We start from the raw sequence: 12,993 nt of genomic DNA, 5'->3' as shown, positions 1-12,993 counted from the left end.
AAAAAGTAAATAATAAATAAAACCTCCCAAAAAGCTGGGACTACAGGCATGTGCCACCTTGCCTGGCTAATTTTGACTTTTTATTTTGTAGAGATGTGGGTGTGCCATGTTTATTGCCCAGGCTGCTCTAAAACTCCTGGGCTCAAGCAGGCTGCCCACCTCGGCCTCCTAAAGTGCTGGGATTACAGGTGTGAGCCACTGAGCCCAGCCAAGATACTTTTTTTTTTGAGACAGGGTGTCACTCTGTCACCCAGGATGGAGTGCAGAGGCACGATCTCAGCTCACTGCAAACTTCACCTCCCAGGTTCAAGCGATTCTCCCATCTCAGCGTCCCGAGTAGCTGGGATTACAGGCATGTGCCACCATGTCTGGCTAATTTTTTGTATTTTTAGTGGAGACGGGGTTTCTCCATGTTGGCCAGGCTGGTTTTGAACTCCTGACCTCAAGTGATCTGCCTGCCTCAGCCTCTCACAGTGCTGGGGTTACAGGCGTGAGCCACCGCGCATGCCATGTCTTTCTTTCTTGGTTCTTTCATTTTGGTGAAGTACAGCTTTCTGAGAAAAAGTGTGTAAGAGGCAAATACTTTGCATATCAGAGAAAGTCTTTTTTTTTTTTTTTTTTGAGACGGAGTCTCACACTGTCGCCCAGGCTGAAATGTAGTGGTGCGATCTCAGCTCACTGTAACTTTTTGTTTTTTTAATAGAGATGGGGTTTCACCATATTGGCCAGGCTGGTCTCAAACTCCTGACCTCGTGATCTGCCCGCTTCAGTCTCCCAAAGTGCTAGGATTATAGGCGTGAGCCACTGCACCTGGCCCAGAAAAAGTCTTTAGCTTTATATTTGATTGATGACCTAACTGGATTTAGAATTGTAAGTTGAAAATAATTTAATCTTTCCTTAGAATTTTTAATGCATCGTTCCATTGTCTTCCAGCTTCCTTCAATGTTGAAAGTTTGTGCCATTCTGATTCTGGATTCTTTGTGATCTTTTTTTTCCCTCTGCATGCTTTTAAGATCTTTTCTGGCTAGGTGTGGTAAGGCAGGCCTGTAGTTTCAGCTACTTGGGAGGCTAAGGCTGGAGCCCAGGAGTTCAAGGCTGCAGTAAGTTATAATCGAGCCAATGCACTTCAGCCTGGGTGACAGAGTGAGACGCTATCGCTTTAAAAAAAAAAATTGTGATGACATGCCGAGGCCTGGGTTCGTCTTCGTTTTTTTGTTTGTTTTGTTTTCTTGAGATGGGGTCTCACCCTGTCGCCCAGGCTGGAGTGCAGTGGCACAGTCTTGCCTCACTGCAACCTCTGCCTTCTAGGTTCAAGCGATTCTCCTGTCTTGGCTTCCTGAGTAGCTAGGACTACAGGCACGAGCCACCACGCCCGGCTAATTTTTGTATTTTTAGTAGAGATTAGGTTTCACCATGTTGGCTAGGCTGGTCTGGAACTCTTGATCTCAGGTGATCCACCCACCCAAAGTGCTGGCATTACAGGCATGAGCCATCGCACCTGGCCTGCTTTTTTTTTTTTTTTTTTTTTTTTTTTATTAATTTTTTTGCATACAAAAACAATAAACATTTTCTAAAAATACATACAAACAAAAAGATGCGTATCAAACATATTAGGAAGGTTGCACATGGGAAGTCGGGGAATAGAAACGGGGGTGGGAGTTAAAATAAATGAGAGAGGGACTTTATATGGATAAGTGATAATAACTCAATCCTCTATTTGACAAAGAAGAGGGAGAAGGAAGAGGAAGAAAAAGAAAGTGGGATAAAGGATCAGAAAGGGAGGAAAATAGAAAAAATTAGAGTATGACTCCAGGGTAGACCTGTTTTGTTGTCATTGAGTTGGTTGGTTGGTTTGTCTGTTGTATTCTTCATGTTTCGCCAAGTTGGCCAGACTGGTCTCGAACTCCTAGCCCGAAGTGATCAACCCGCCTCGCCCCCCAGAGTGCCGGGACCACAGGCGTGAGCCACCACGTCCAGCCCCCACATTGCTTCTGGCCTCCGTGGTAGACCTCCCAGACGGAGCGGCCAGGCAGAGGAGCTCCTCACTTCTACCCAGACACGGGGCGGCCGGGCAGAGGGGCTCCTCACTTCCCAGACGGGGCGGCCAGGCAGAGACGCTCCTCACTTCTTCCCAGACGATAGGTGGCCGGGCAGAGGCGCTCCTCACTTCCCAGACGATGGGTGGCCGGGCAGAGGCGCTCCTCACTTCCCAGACGATGGGTGGCCGGGCAGAGGCGCTCCTCACTTCCCAGACGATGGGCGGCCGGGCAGAGGCGCTCCTCATCTCCCAGACGATGGGTGTCCGGGCAGAGGCACTCCTCACTTCCCAGATGGGGCAGCCGGGCAGAGGCGCTCCTCACTTTCCAGATGATGGGTGGCCGGGCAGAGGCGCTCCTCACCTCCCAGACGATGGGTGGCCTGGCAGAGGCGCTCCTCACCTCCCAGACGATGGGGGGCCGGGCAGAGGCGCTCCTCACCTCCCAGACGGGGCGGCCGGGCAGAGGCGCTCCTCACTTCTTCCCAGACGGGGCGGCCGGGCAGAGGCGCTCCTCACTTCTTCCCGGACGGGGCGGCCGGGCAGAGGCGCTCCTCACTTCTTCCCGGACGGGGCGGCCGGGCAGAGGCGCTCCTCACTTCCCAGACGGTGGGTGGCCGGGCAGAGGCGCTCCTCACTTCCCAGACGATGGGTGGCTGTGCAGAGGCGCTCCTCACTTCTTCCCGGATGGGGCGCCCGGGCAGAGGCGCTCCTCATTTCTTCCCGGACGGGGCGGCCGGGCAGAGGCGCTCCTCACTTCCCAGACGGGGCAGCCGGGCAGAGGCGCTCCTCACTTCTTCCCGGACGGGGCGGCCGGGCAGAGGCGCTCCTCACTTCTTCCCGGGCGGGGCGGCCGGGCAGAGGCGCTCTTCACCTCTTCCCGGACGGGGCGGCCGGGCAGAGGCGCTCCTCACTTCTTCCCGGGCGGGGCGGCCGGGCAGAGGCGCTCCTCACTTCTTCCCGGGCGGGGCGGCCGGGCAGAGGCGCTCCTCACTTCCCAGACGATGGGTGGCCGGGCAGAGGCGCTCCTCACTTCCCAGACGGTGGGTGGCCGGGCAGAGGCGCTCCTCACCTCCCAGACGGTGGGTGGCCGGGCAGAGGCGCTCCTCACCTCCCAGACGGTGGGTGGCTGGGCAGAGGCGCTCCTCGCCTCCCAGATGGTGGGTGGCCGGGCAGAGGCGCTCCTCACTTCCCAGACGGTGGGTGGCCGGGCAGAGGGGTTCCTCACTTCCCAGACGGTGGGTGGTCGGGCAGAGGCGCTCCTCACTTCCCAGACGGTGGGTGGCCGGGCAGAGGCGCTCCTCACTTCCCAGACGGTGGGTGTCCGGGCAGAGGCGCTCCTCACTTCCCAGACGGTGGGTGGCCGGGCAGAGGCGCTCCTCACTTCCCAGACGGTGGGTGGCCGGGCAGAGGCGCTCCTCACTTCCCAGACAGTGGGTGGCCGGGCAGAGGCGATTCTCACTTCCCAGACGGGGCGGCCGGGCAGAGGCGCTCCTCATCTCCCAGACGATGGGTGTCCGGGCAGAGGCACTCCTCACTTCCCAGATGGGGCAGCCGGGCAGAGGCGCTCCTCACTTTCCAGATGATGGGTGGCCGGGCAGAGGCGCTCCTCACCTCCCAGACGATGGGTGGCCTGGCAGAGGCGCTCCTCACCTCCCAGACGATGGGTGGCCGGGCAGAGGCGCTCCTCACCTCCCAGACGGGGCGGCCGGGCAGAGGCGCTCCTCACTTCTTCCCAGACGGGGCGGCCGGGCAGAGGCGCTCCTCACTTCTTCCCGGACGGGGCGGCCGGGCAGAGGCGCTCCTCACTTCTTCCCGGACGGGGCGGCCGGGCAGAGGCGCTCCTCACTTCCCAGACGGTGGGTGGCCGGGCAGAGGCGCTCCTCACTTCCCAGACGATGGGTGGCTGTGCAGAGGCACTCCTCACTTCTTCCCGGATGGGGCGCCCGGGCAGAGGCGCTCCTCATTTCTTCCCGGACGGGGCGGCCGGGCAGAGGCGCTCCTCACTTCCCAGACGGGGCGGCCGGGCAGAGGCGCTCCTCACTTCTTCCCGGACGGGGCGGCCGGGCAGAGGCGCTCCTCACTTCTTCCCGGGCGGGGCGGCCGGGCAGAGGCGCTCCTCACCTCTTCCCGGACGGGGCGGCCGGGCAGAGGCGCTCCTCACTTCTTCCCGGGCGGGGCGGCCGGGCAGAGGCGCTCCTCACTTCTTCCCGGGCGGGGCGGCCGGGCAGAGGCGCTCCTCACTTCTTCCCGGACGGGGCGGCCGGGCAGAGGCGCTCCTCACTTCTTCCCGGACGGGGCGGCCGGGCAGAGGCGCTGCTCACTTCCCAGACGGGGCGGCCGGGTAGGGGCACTCCTCACTTCCCAGACGGGGCGGCCGGGCAGAGGCGCTCCTCACTTCCCAGACGGTGGGTGGCCGGGCAGAGGCGCTCCTCACTTCCCAGACGATGGGTGACCGGGCAGAGGCGCTCCTCACTTCTTCCCGGATGGGGCGGCCGGGCAGAGGCGCTCCTCGCTTCTTCCCGGATGGGGCGCCCGGGCAGAGGCTCTCCTCATTTCTTCCCGGACGGGGCGGCCGGGCAGAGGCGCTCCTCACTTCCCAGACAGGGCGGCCGGGCTGAGGCGCTCCTCACTTCTTCCCGGACGGGGGCGGCCGGGCAGAGGCGCTCCTCACTTCTTCCCGGACGGGGCGGCCGGGCAGAGGCGCTCCTCACTTCTTCCCGGGCGGGGCAGCCGGGCAGAGGCGCTCCTCACTTCTTCCCGGGCGGGGCGGCCGGGCAGAGGCGCTCCTCACTTCTTCCCGGGCGGGGCGGCCGGGCAGAGGCGCTCCTCACTTCTTCCCGGACGGGGCGGCCGGGCGGAGGCGCTCCTCACTTCCCAGACGGTGGGTGGCCGGGCGGAGGCGCTCCTCACTTCCCAGACGGTGGGTGGCCGGGCGGAGGCGCTCCTCACTTCCCAGACGGTGGGTGGCCGGGCGGAGGCGCTCCTCACTTCCCAGACGGTGGGTGGCCGGGCGGAGGCGCTCCTCACTTCCCAGACGGTGGGTGGCCGGGCGGAGGCGCTCCTCACTTCCCAGACGGTGGGTGGCCGGGCGGAGGCGCTCCTCACTTCCCAGACGGTGGGTGGCCGGGCGGAGGCGCTCCTCACTTCCCAGACGGTGGGTGGCCGGGCGGAGGCGCTCCTCACTTCCCAGACGGTGGGTGGCCGGGCGGAGGCGCTCCTCACTTCCCAGACGGGGCGGCCGGGCAGAGGCACTGCTCACTTCCCAGACGGGGCGGCCGGGTAGAGGCACTCCTCACTTCCCAGACGGGGCGGCCGGGCAGAGGCGCTCCTCACCTCCCAGACGGGGCGGCCGGGCAGAGGCGCTCCTCACTTCCCAGACGGTGGGTGGCCGGGCAGAGGCGCTCCTCACTTCCCAGACGATGGGTGGCCGGGCAGAGGCGCTCCTCACTTCTTCCCGGACGGGGCGGCCGGGCAGAGGCGCTCCTCACTTCTTCCCGGACGGGGCGGCCGGGCAGAGGCGCTCCTCACTTCTTCCCGGACGGGGCGGCCGGGCAGAGGCGCTCCTCACTTCTTCCCGGGCGGGGCGGCCGGGCAGAGGCGCTCCTCACTTCTTCCCGGGCGGGGCGGCCGGGCAGAGGCGCTCCTCACTTCTTCCCGGGCGGGGCGGCCGGGCAGAGGCGCTCCTCACTTCTTCCCGGACGGGGCGGCCGGGCAGAGGCGCTCCTCACTTCCCAGACGATGGGTGGCCGGGCAGAGGCGCTCCTCACTTCCCAGACGGTGGGTGGCCGGGCAGAGGCGCTCCTCACCTCCCAGACGGTGGGTGGCCGGGCAGAGGCGCTCCTCACCTCCCAGACGGTGGGTGGCCGGGCAGAGGCGCTCCTCACCTCCCAGACGGTGGGTGTCCGGGCAGAGGCGCTCCTCACTTCCCAGACGGTGGGTGGCCGGGCAGAGGGGTTCCTCACTTCCCAGACGGTGGGTGGTCGGGCAGAGGCGCTCCTCACTTCCCAGACGGTGGGTGGCCGGGCAGAGGCGCTCCTCACTTCCCAGACGGTGGGTGGCCGGGCAGAGGCGCTCCTCACTTCCCAGACGGTGGGTGTCCGGGCAGAGGCGCTCCTCACTTCCCAGACGGTGGGTGGCCGGGCAGAGGCGCTCCTCACTTCCCAGACGGTGGGTGGCCGGGCAGAGGCGCTCCTCACTTCCCAGACGGTGGGTGGCCGGGCAGAGGCGCTCCTCACTTCCCAGACGGTGGGTGGCCGGGCAGAGGCGCTTCTCACTTCCCAGACGGGGCGGCCGGGCAGAGGCGCTCCTCATCTCCCAGACGGGGCGGCCGGGCAGAGGTGCTCCTCACCTCCCAGACGGGGCGGCCGGGCAGAGGCGCTCCCCACCTTCCAGATGGGGCGGCGGCCGGGCAGGGGCTGCAATCCCATCACCCTGGCAGGCCAAGGCAGGCGGCCGGGGGGCAGAGGCCGCCGCGAGGCCAGACCACGCCACCGCCCTTCAGCCCGGGCAACACCGAGCACTGGGTGAGCGAGACTCCGTCTGCAGTCCCAGTACCTCGGGAGGCTGAGGCGGGCAGAGCACTCGGCGTCAGGAGCTGGCGAGCAGCGTGGCCAAGATGGCGAACGCGTGCCTGCATGCCAAGGAGAAAAGGCAGGCAGCGGTGGCGGGTGCCAGCAGTCCCAGGCAGTCCGCGGCGCGGGCAGCAGCAAGCCGAGTAGACTGCAGCCTGGGCCAGAGAGGGAAGGAAGGAAAGAAAGAAAGAAGAAAGAAAGAAAGAAAGAAAGAAAGAAAGAAAGGAAGGCAGGCAGGAAGGAAGGCAGGAAGGAAGGCAGGAAGGAAGGAAGGAAGGAAGGAAGGAAGGAAGGAAGCATTTTTTTTTTTTTTTTTTTTTTTTTTTTTGAGACAGTCTTGCTCTTGCCCTGGCAGCTAGAATGCAGTGGTGTGATCTCGGCTCACTGCAACCACTGCCTCCCAGGTTCAAGCAACTCTCGTGCCTCAGCCTCCCAAGTAGCTGGGATTACAGGTGTGTACTACCACGCCCAGCTAGTTTTTTTGTATTTTTAGTAGAGATGGGGTTTCGCCATGTTGGCCAGGCTGGTCTCAAGTTCGTGGCCTCCCAAAGTGCTGGGATTACATGCATGAGCCACTGAGCTTGCTTGCCTGGGTCCTTTTTCATTCATTGTGCTGCATAGTCATTGGGCCTTTTCAATCTGGAAGCTTATGTCTTTAGTTTTGAGAAACTTTAAAATAATATTTGTTTTCAAACTATTATTTTTTAGAGATGGGGTCTCACTCTGTTGCCCAGGCTAGAACACAGTGGTGTCATCATAGCTTACTACAACCTTGAACTTCTGGGCTCCAGTGATCCTCCTGCTTCGGTCTCCCACTTAACGTTATTTTTCTTTCTTTTCTTTTCTTTTTGAGATGGAGTCTGGCTCTGTTGCCCAGGGTGGACTGCAGTGGTGCAATCCCGGCTCACTGCAAGCTCCGCCTCCTGGGTTCATGCCATTCTCTTGCCTCAGCCTCCTGTGTAGCTGGGACTACAGGCGCCCACCACCATGCCCCGCTAATTTTTTGTATTTTTTTAGTAGAGATGGGCTTTCACTGTGTTAGCTAGGATGATCTCAATCTTCTGACCTTGTGATCTGCCTGCCTCTGCCTCCCAAAGTGCTGGGATTACAGGCGTGAGCCACTGCTCCCAGCCCTTTCTTTCTTTTTTTTTGTTTTTGTTTTTATTTTTTGATATGGAGTCTCGCTCTGTGGCCCAGACTGGATGGAGTGCAGTGGCATGATCTCGGTTCACTGCAACCTCCATCTCCCAGGTTCAAGCAATTCTCCTGTTTTAGCCTTCCGAGTAGCTGGGACTACAGGCATGTGTCGCCACGCCCGGCTAATTTTTGTATTTTTAGTAGAGACGGGGTTTATGCCATGCTGGCCAGGATGGTCCTTATCTCCTGACCTGGTGATCTGCCCGCCTCGGCCTCTCAAAGTGCTAGGATTACAGGTGTGAGCCACCACACCCGGCCTCCCATTTATATTATTTTTTAATAATTGATTCTCTTCCAATTTCTCTGCAGTTTCTTGAACAATGAATTGGATATTGGACTTCTAAGACTGAGTCTCTATTGTTTTGTCTTTTCTGTCCATGTGTTTATCTTTTTGTTCTACTTTCTAAATTTAAGCCTTGTAATGGATTTAGAAACTTGTTATTGAGTTCTTACTTTTTGAATTTTCTTTTCTTACAATTTTGCTATTTCCTGAATATACTGTCTTGTATCTCAGGGTTTTAAAAAATTAGCTTACTGTTACATTAGTGGCTTTTTAGGAGAAAGTAGAGACATGTACTTATTCACTCTACTGCATTTAAAGGAAGTTTTTTTGTTGGAAAAAAAATAACTTTTTTTTTTTTTTTTTTTTTGTTGAGACGGAGTTTCGCTCTTGTTGTCTAGGCTAGAGTGCAATGGTGCGATCTCGGCTTGCTGCAACCCCCACCTCCCAGGTTCAAGCGATTCTCCTGCCCCTGCCTCCTGAGTAGCTGGGATTATAGGCGCCTGCCACTACACCTGGCTAATTTTTTTGTTGTTGTTTGTATTTTTAGTAGAGACAGGATTTCACCATGTTGGCCAGGCTGGTCTCAAACTCCTGACTTCAGGTGATCTGCCCACATCGGCCTCCCAAAGTGCTGGGATTACAGGTGTGAGCCACCGTGTCTGACCAATTTTTATATTTTTAGTAGAGATGGGGTTTCACCATTTTGGCCAGGTTGGTTTTGAACTCCTGACCTCAGGTGATCCATCCACTTCAGCCTCCCAAATTGATGGGATTACAGGCGTGAGCCACTGCCCCTGGCCAAAAATAACTTTTGTGTAATAGTACAATTAATTGCCACTAGGAAATAATTTGCTACTAGATTATACTAGTTGATTTCTCATATCAGATCACTTCTTAACTGGGAAGCCGTACAGATATTCTGGGGGTATCCCAAATCCAGACTTACTGAAATATCCAATTCAGCAAACATCTGTTTTGGTAAGATGGCATGAAATGAATAGAGATAGTACAATTTGAAGTAAAGTATTCATGTAGAAAATGAAACATGTAGTTTTGTGAAGTGCTTTTCCTATAGATTATATAAAGTAATGGAATCTTTTTGGTGTAATTTTATAGGATGATTTTTCAGGATTGTCACCCTACGAAAGGAAGAGACTGAAGAACATATCAGAAAACGCAGACTTTTTTGCTTCTCTTCAGTTGTCTGAGGTTTGTGTGGAGTCTGTATTTAAAATCAAGACGCAGGGCTGGGAACAGTGGGTAGTGCCTGTAATCCTGTCACTTGGGGAGGCTGAGGTGGGAGAATCGCTTGAGGCCAGGAGTTCGAGATCAGCCTGGGTAACATATGGAGACCTGCCCCCCCCCCACCCCCCAATCTCTATAAAAAGTAAATTAGTTGAGCATAGTGATGCATGCCTGGAGTCCTAGGGGTGGCTGAGGTGGAGGGATGGCTTGAGTTTGGAAAGTCAAGGCTGCCATGAGCTATGATTGTGCCACTGCATTCCAGCTTGGGCAACAGAGCAAGACCCTGTCTCAAAACAACAACAACAACAACAGCAATAAAACCCAAGATGTCATAACTCCCACCAGGTCAATAATATATCAGGTTTCATAGTGTCAGATGAGGGAGGGTAAAATAGGAGCAGGTTTTGTGCTTAATAGGAAGAGGTTACTGTATTCCATTGATTCTAAGGCATTTTTTTTTGTCTTTTTTTTTTTTTTTTTTTTTGACGGAGTTTTGCTCTTGTCGCTCAGGCTGGAGTGCAATGGCACGATCTCGGCTCACTGCAACCTCTGCTTCCCGGGTTCAAGTGATTCTCCTGCCTTAGCTTCCCGAGTAGCTGGGATTACAGGCACCTGCCACCACGCCTGTAATTTTTGTATTTTTAGTAGGGATGGGGTTTCACCATGTTGGTAAGGCTGGTCTCGAACTGCTGACCTCGGGTGATCTACTCACCTTGGCCTTTCAAAGTGCTGGGATTACAGTTGTGACCCACCACACCCGGCCTGTCTTTTTTTTCTTTTTTTGAGACAGGGTCTCGCTGCGTTGCCCACACTGGAGTGCAGTGTCGCTGATCATGACTCATGGCCTATCTTAAGGATCTTTAGTTCCTGAATAGACCTTAGTTTAGTGTGGGTGTAGTAGCAGATACTTAATATTTTAAAAGGTAAGATACGTAGTTATAACATTTTTACATGATTTTTATACTTTACAGTCTGCTGCAAGACTCCGTGAAATGATAGAGAAGAGACAGCCTCCTAAATCCAAGAGGTAAAATATCTAGTTTGCAATGCCTGAACCATGATACATTGCTCAACTGTTTTATAATTTGAAAAAAATGGTTTGACGTAGTAAGCTTAACAGATCATAAAGTGCTGTTTAATCTCAGTCCCTCTAGGATCTCTGAGGGAATGCTACCCTTTAATAACTTTACAATTTTCATCTTCATCAAAGGAATATGGAGCAAATAAAATTGAGAGCTGAATTTTGTTTATATTTATTGTTGCTACTAATGGAGGGAAATCTTTATTTCCACTAAATTGTCACTTAGAAAACTATTATTATTAAAGATTCTTCTACTTTCTTTTAATTTTTCTAGCTATCTTTTTGCGTCTCAATTTGTTTTTGCTTTCTTAGTCCTAGAATAAAGGAAAGTAATTAACATTTATTGAACATCTGTGAAACGTACTGCAGTGATCTAGCAATTTTGTCCTATATTATCTCATTTAACTCTGACAACCACTGTATGTGGTAGGTAATATATTCATTTTGTGAGTTAGAAATCAGGCTCAAAAGATAAAATTGCTGGCTAGGTGTGGGGGCTCATGCCTATAATCCCAGCACTTTGGGAGGTTGAGGCAGGGGGATCACCTGAGGTCGGGAGTCCAAGACTCGCCTGACCAACATGGAGAAACCCCATCGCTACTAAAAAAAAAAAAAAAAAAAAATTAAAAATTAGCCGGGCGTGGTGGCACATGTCTGAATCTCAGCTACTCAAGAGGCTAAGGCAGGAGAATCACTTGAACCCGGGAGGCGGAGGTCATGGTGAGCCAACATTGCACCATTGCACTCCAACCTGGGCAATAAGAGTGAGACTCCATCTCAAAAAAAAAACAAAAAAACAACTATTTGCTGAAAGTCAAACAGCTTATAAGTGGTAGCTTTAGGATTTGAACTCCAGGGTTTTTAAATTTTGAATTATCTCCATTGCATTTTAGTAGTGCTTACATATGAATGAAGAAACTAAAAATCTTGGTATCATTGGTTCATTTGTTTAGTGCCAGATCCTAATGAAATGTAGCTTCATTTACTTGGTTTGATTCTGTTACAGGACAATTAGCTTGAGAAAAGCTAGACCTTTAATCATGGCCAGGTATTTTCAAGTGCGAAAAGTTACTATAAGAGGAACATCATTAACACTGGAAAAACAGTAGCACTGGTCCTGTTGCCAGCTGATTAGTAGCTTTACATTTCCATGTTTTTTATTAGCCAAGATTGGTGATTTCTTCCTGAATCACAAAATTCCAGCCCTTAATAGTTGTATAGGTAGTAGCAAGTTGATAGTATGAAAGTTGTATAATGTAGAGGAGAAATTGTAGCCTTTGAGATTTAGCAAATTTGGGTTCAAGTTTTGATTCAGTCACTTACAGCTATGATAGTACCCTACAATACTTTATATAATTTTTCTTTCCTTTTCTGTAAAGCTGGCATTATGCTAATCTAGAAGGATTTAAATTTTTTGAAAATTATTAAATATACATATAAAAAGGTACATATAATGTATTTGTGTAGTTGAAAAATTATACAGGTCCCATCCATGTACCTGCCATCCAGGTTAATAGAAATTACAAATACCCCTGAAGGCCCATATATACCCCTCCCTCCCGATACAACCACTATGCTGAATTCTATGGTAATATTTCCTTGCATTTATTTATTGCTTTTTGTTTTTTGAGATGGAGTCTCGCTCTGTTGCCCAGTCTGGAGTGCAGTGGCACGATCTCGGCTCACTGCAACTTCCACCTCCCAGGTTTATGCCATTATCCTGCCTCAGTCTCCCAAGTAACTGGGACTATAGGCGCCCGCCACCATGCCTGGCTAATTTTTTGGATTTTTAGTAGAGACGGGGTTTCACCGTGTTAGCCAGGATGGTCTCAATCTCCTGACCTCATGATCCGCCTGCCTTGGCCTCCCAAAGTGCTGGGATTACAGGCATGAGCCACCGTGCCCAGCCTATAGTTTCATTTTTATTTATTTATTTTTTTGAGACAGAGTCTCGCTCTGTTGCCCAGGCTGGAGTACAGTGGTACGATCTTGGCTCACTACAGCCTCTGCCTCCTGGGTTCAAGAAATTCTCATGCCTCAGCCTCCTGAGTAGCTGGGATTACAAGTGCTCATGACCATGCTTGGCTAAATTTTGTATTTTTAGTAGATATGAGGTTTCGCCATGTTGGCCAGGCTGGTCTGGAACTCTGGACCTCAAGTGATCGACCCGCCTCAGCCTCCCAAAGTGCTAGGATGACAGGTGTGAGCCACTGTGCCTGGCTATTGATTTATAGTTTTACTACCAATGAGTATATCCTTAAACACTGTATTGTTTAGCTTTGTCTTTTTTTGGTATTCACATACAATATGCCTTTTTTGTATTCTGAGATTTTCTTATTTTGCTCATCTTTACGTATTTATGCTTTTAAATTTACCCATGTTGATGTGCACAGCTTTATTTCATTCTTTTTTTCTGCTATATGATATTCCACTGTATGAATGTACTACATTTTATTCCACTGTTGATGAACAATTGAGTTGTTATTTTTATTATGAAAAGTGCTGCTCCAAACATTCTTAAGTCTCTTAGTGCTTATGTATGGGAATTTCTTTAGGAGTAGATTTCTAGGAGGATTGT

General features: G+C 53.3%; 1 protein-coding gene across 3 annotated transcripts in view; it reads left to right on the top strand.

Moving 5' to 3' along the window:
• WDR76 (WD repeat domain 76) overlaps positions 1-12,993 on the top strand; it is a 47,874-nt gene that overhangs the window by 5,342 nt on the left and 29,539 nt on the right. For all 3 annotated transcript variants that reach the window (XM_055276837.2, XM_055276839.2, XM_063639496.1), the window contains exons 3-4: positions 9,206-9,298; positions 10,306-10,361. In XM_055276837.2, the coding sequence (XP_055132812.1) occupies positions 9,206-9,298; positions 10,306-10,361 (149 nt within the window). The remainder of the gene's footprint in view (positions 1-9,205; positions 9,299-10,305; positions 10,362-12,993) is intronic.

Source organism: Symphalangus syndactylus, chromosome 5 (genome assembly GCF_028878055.3).
Source record: "Symphalangus syndactylus isolate Jambi chromosome 5, NHGRI_mSymSyn1-v2.1_pri, whole genome shotgun sequence".
Classification (NCBI taxonomy): domain Eukaryota; kingdom Metazoa; phylum Chordata; class Mammalia; order Primates; family Hylobatidae; genus Symphalangus; species Symphalangus syndactylus.
Note: the sequence above shows the minus strand (reverse complement) of the source record. Positions and strands in the feature narration are given on the sequence as shown.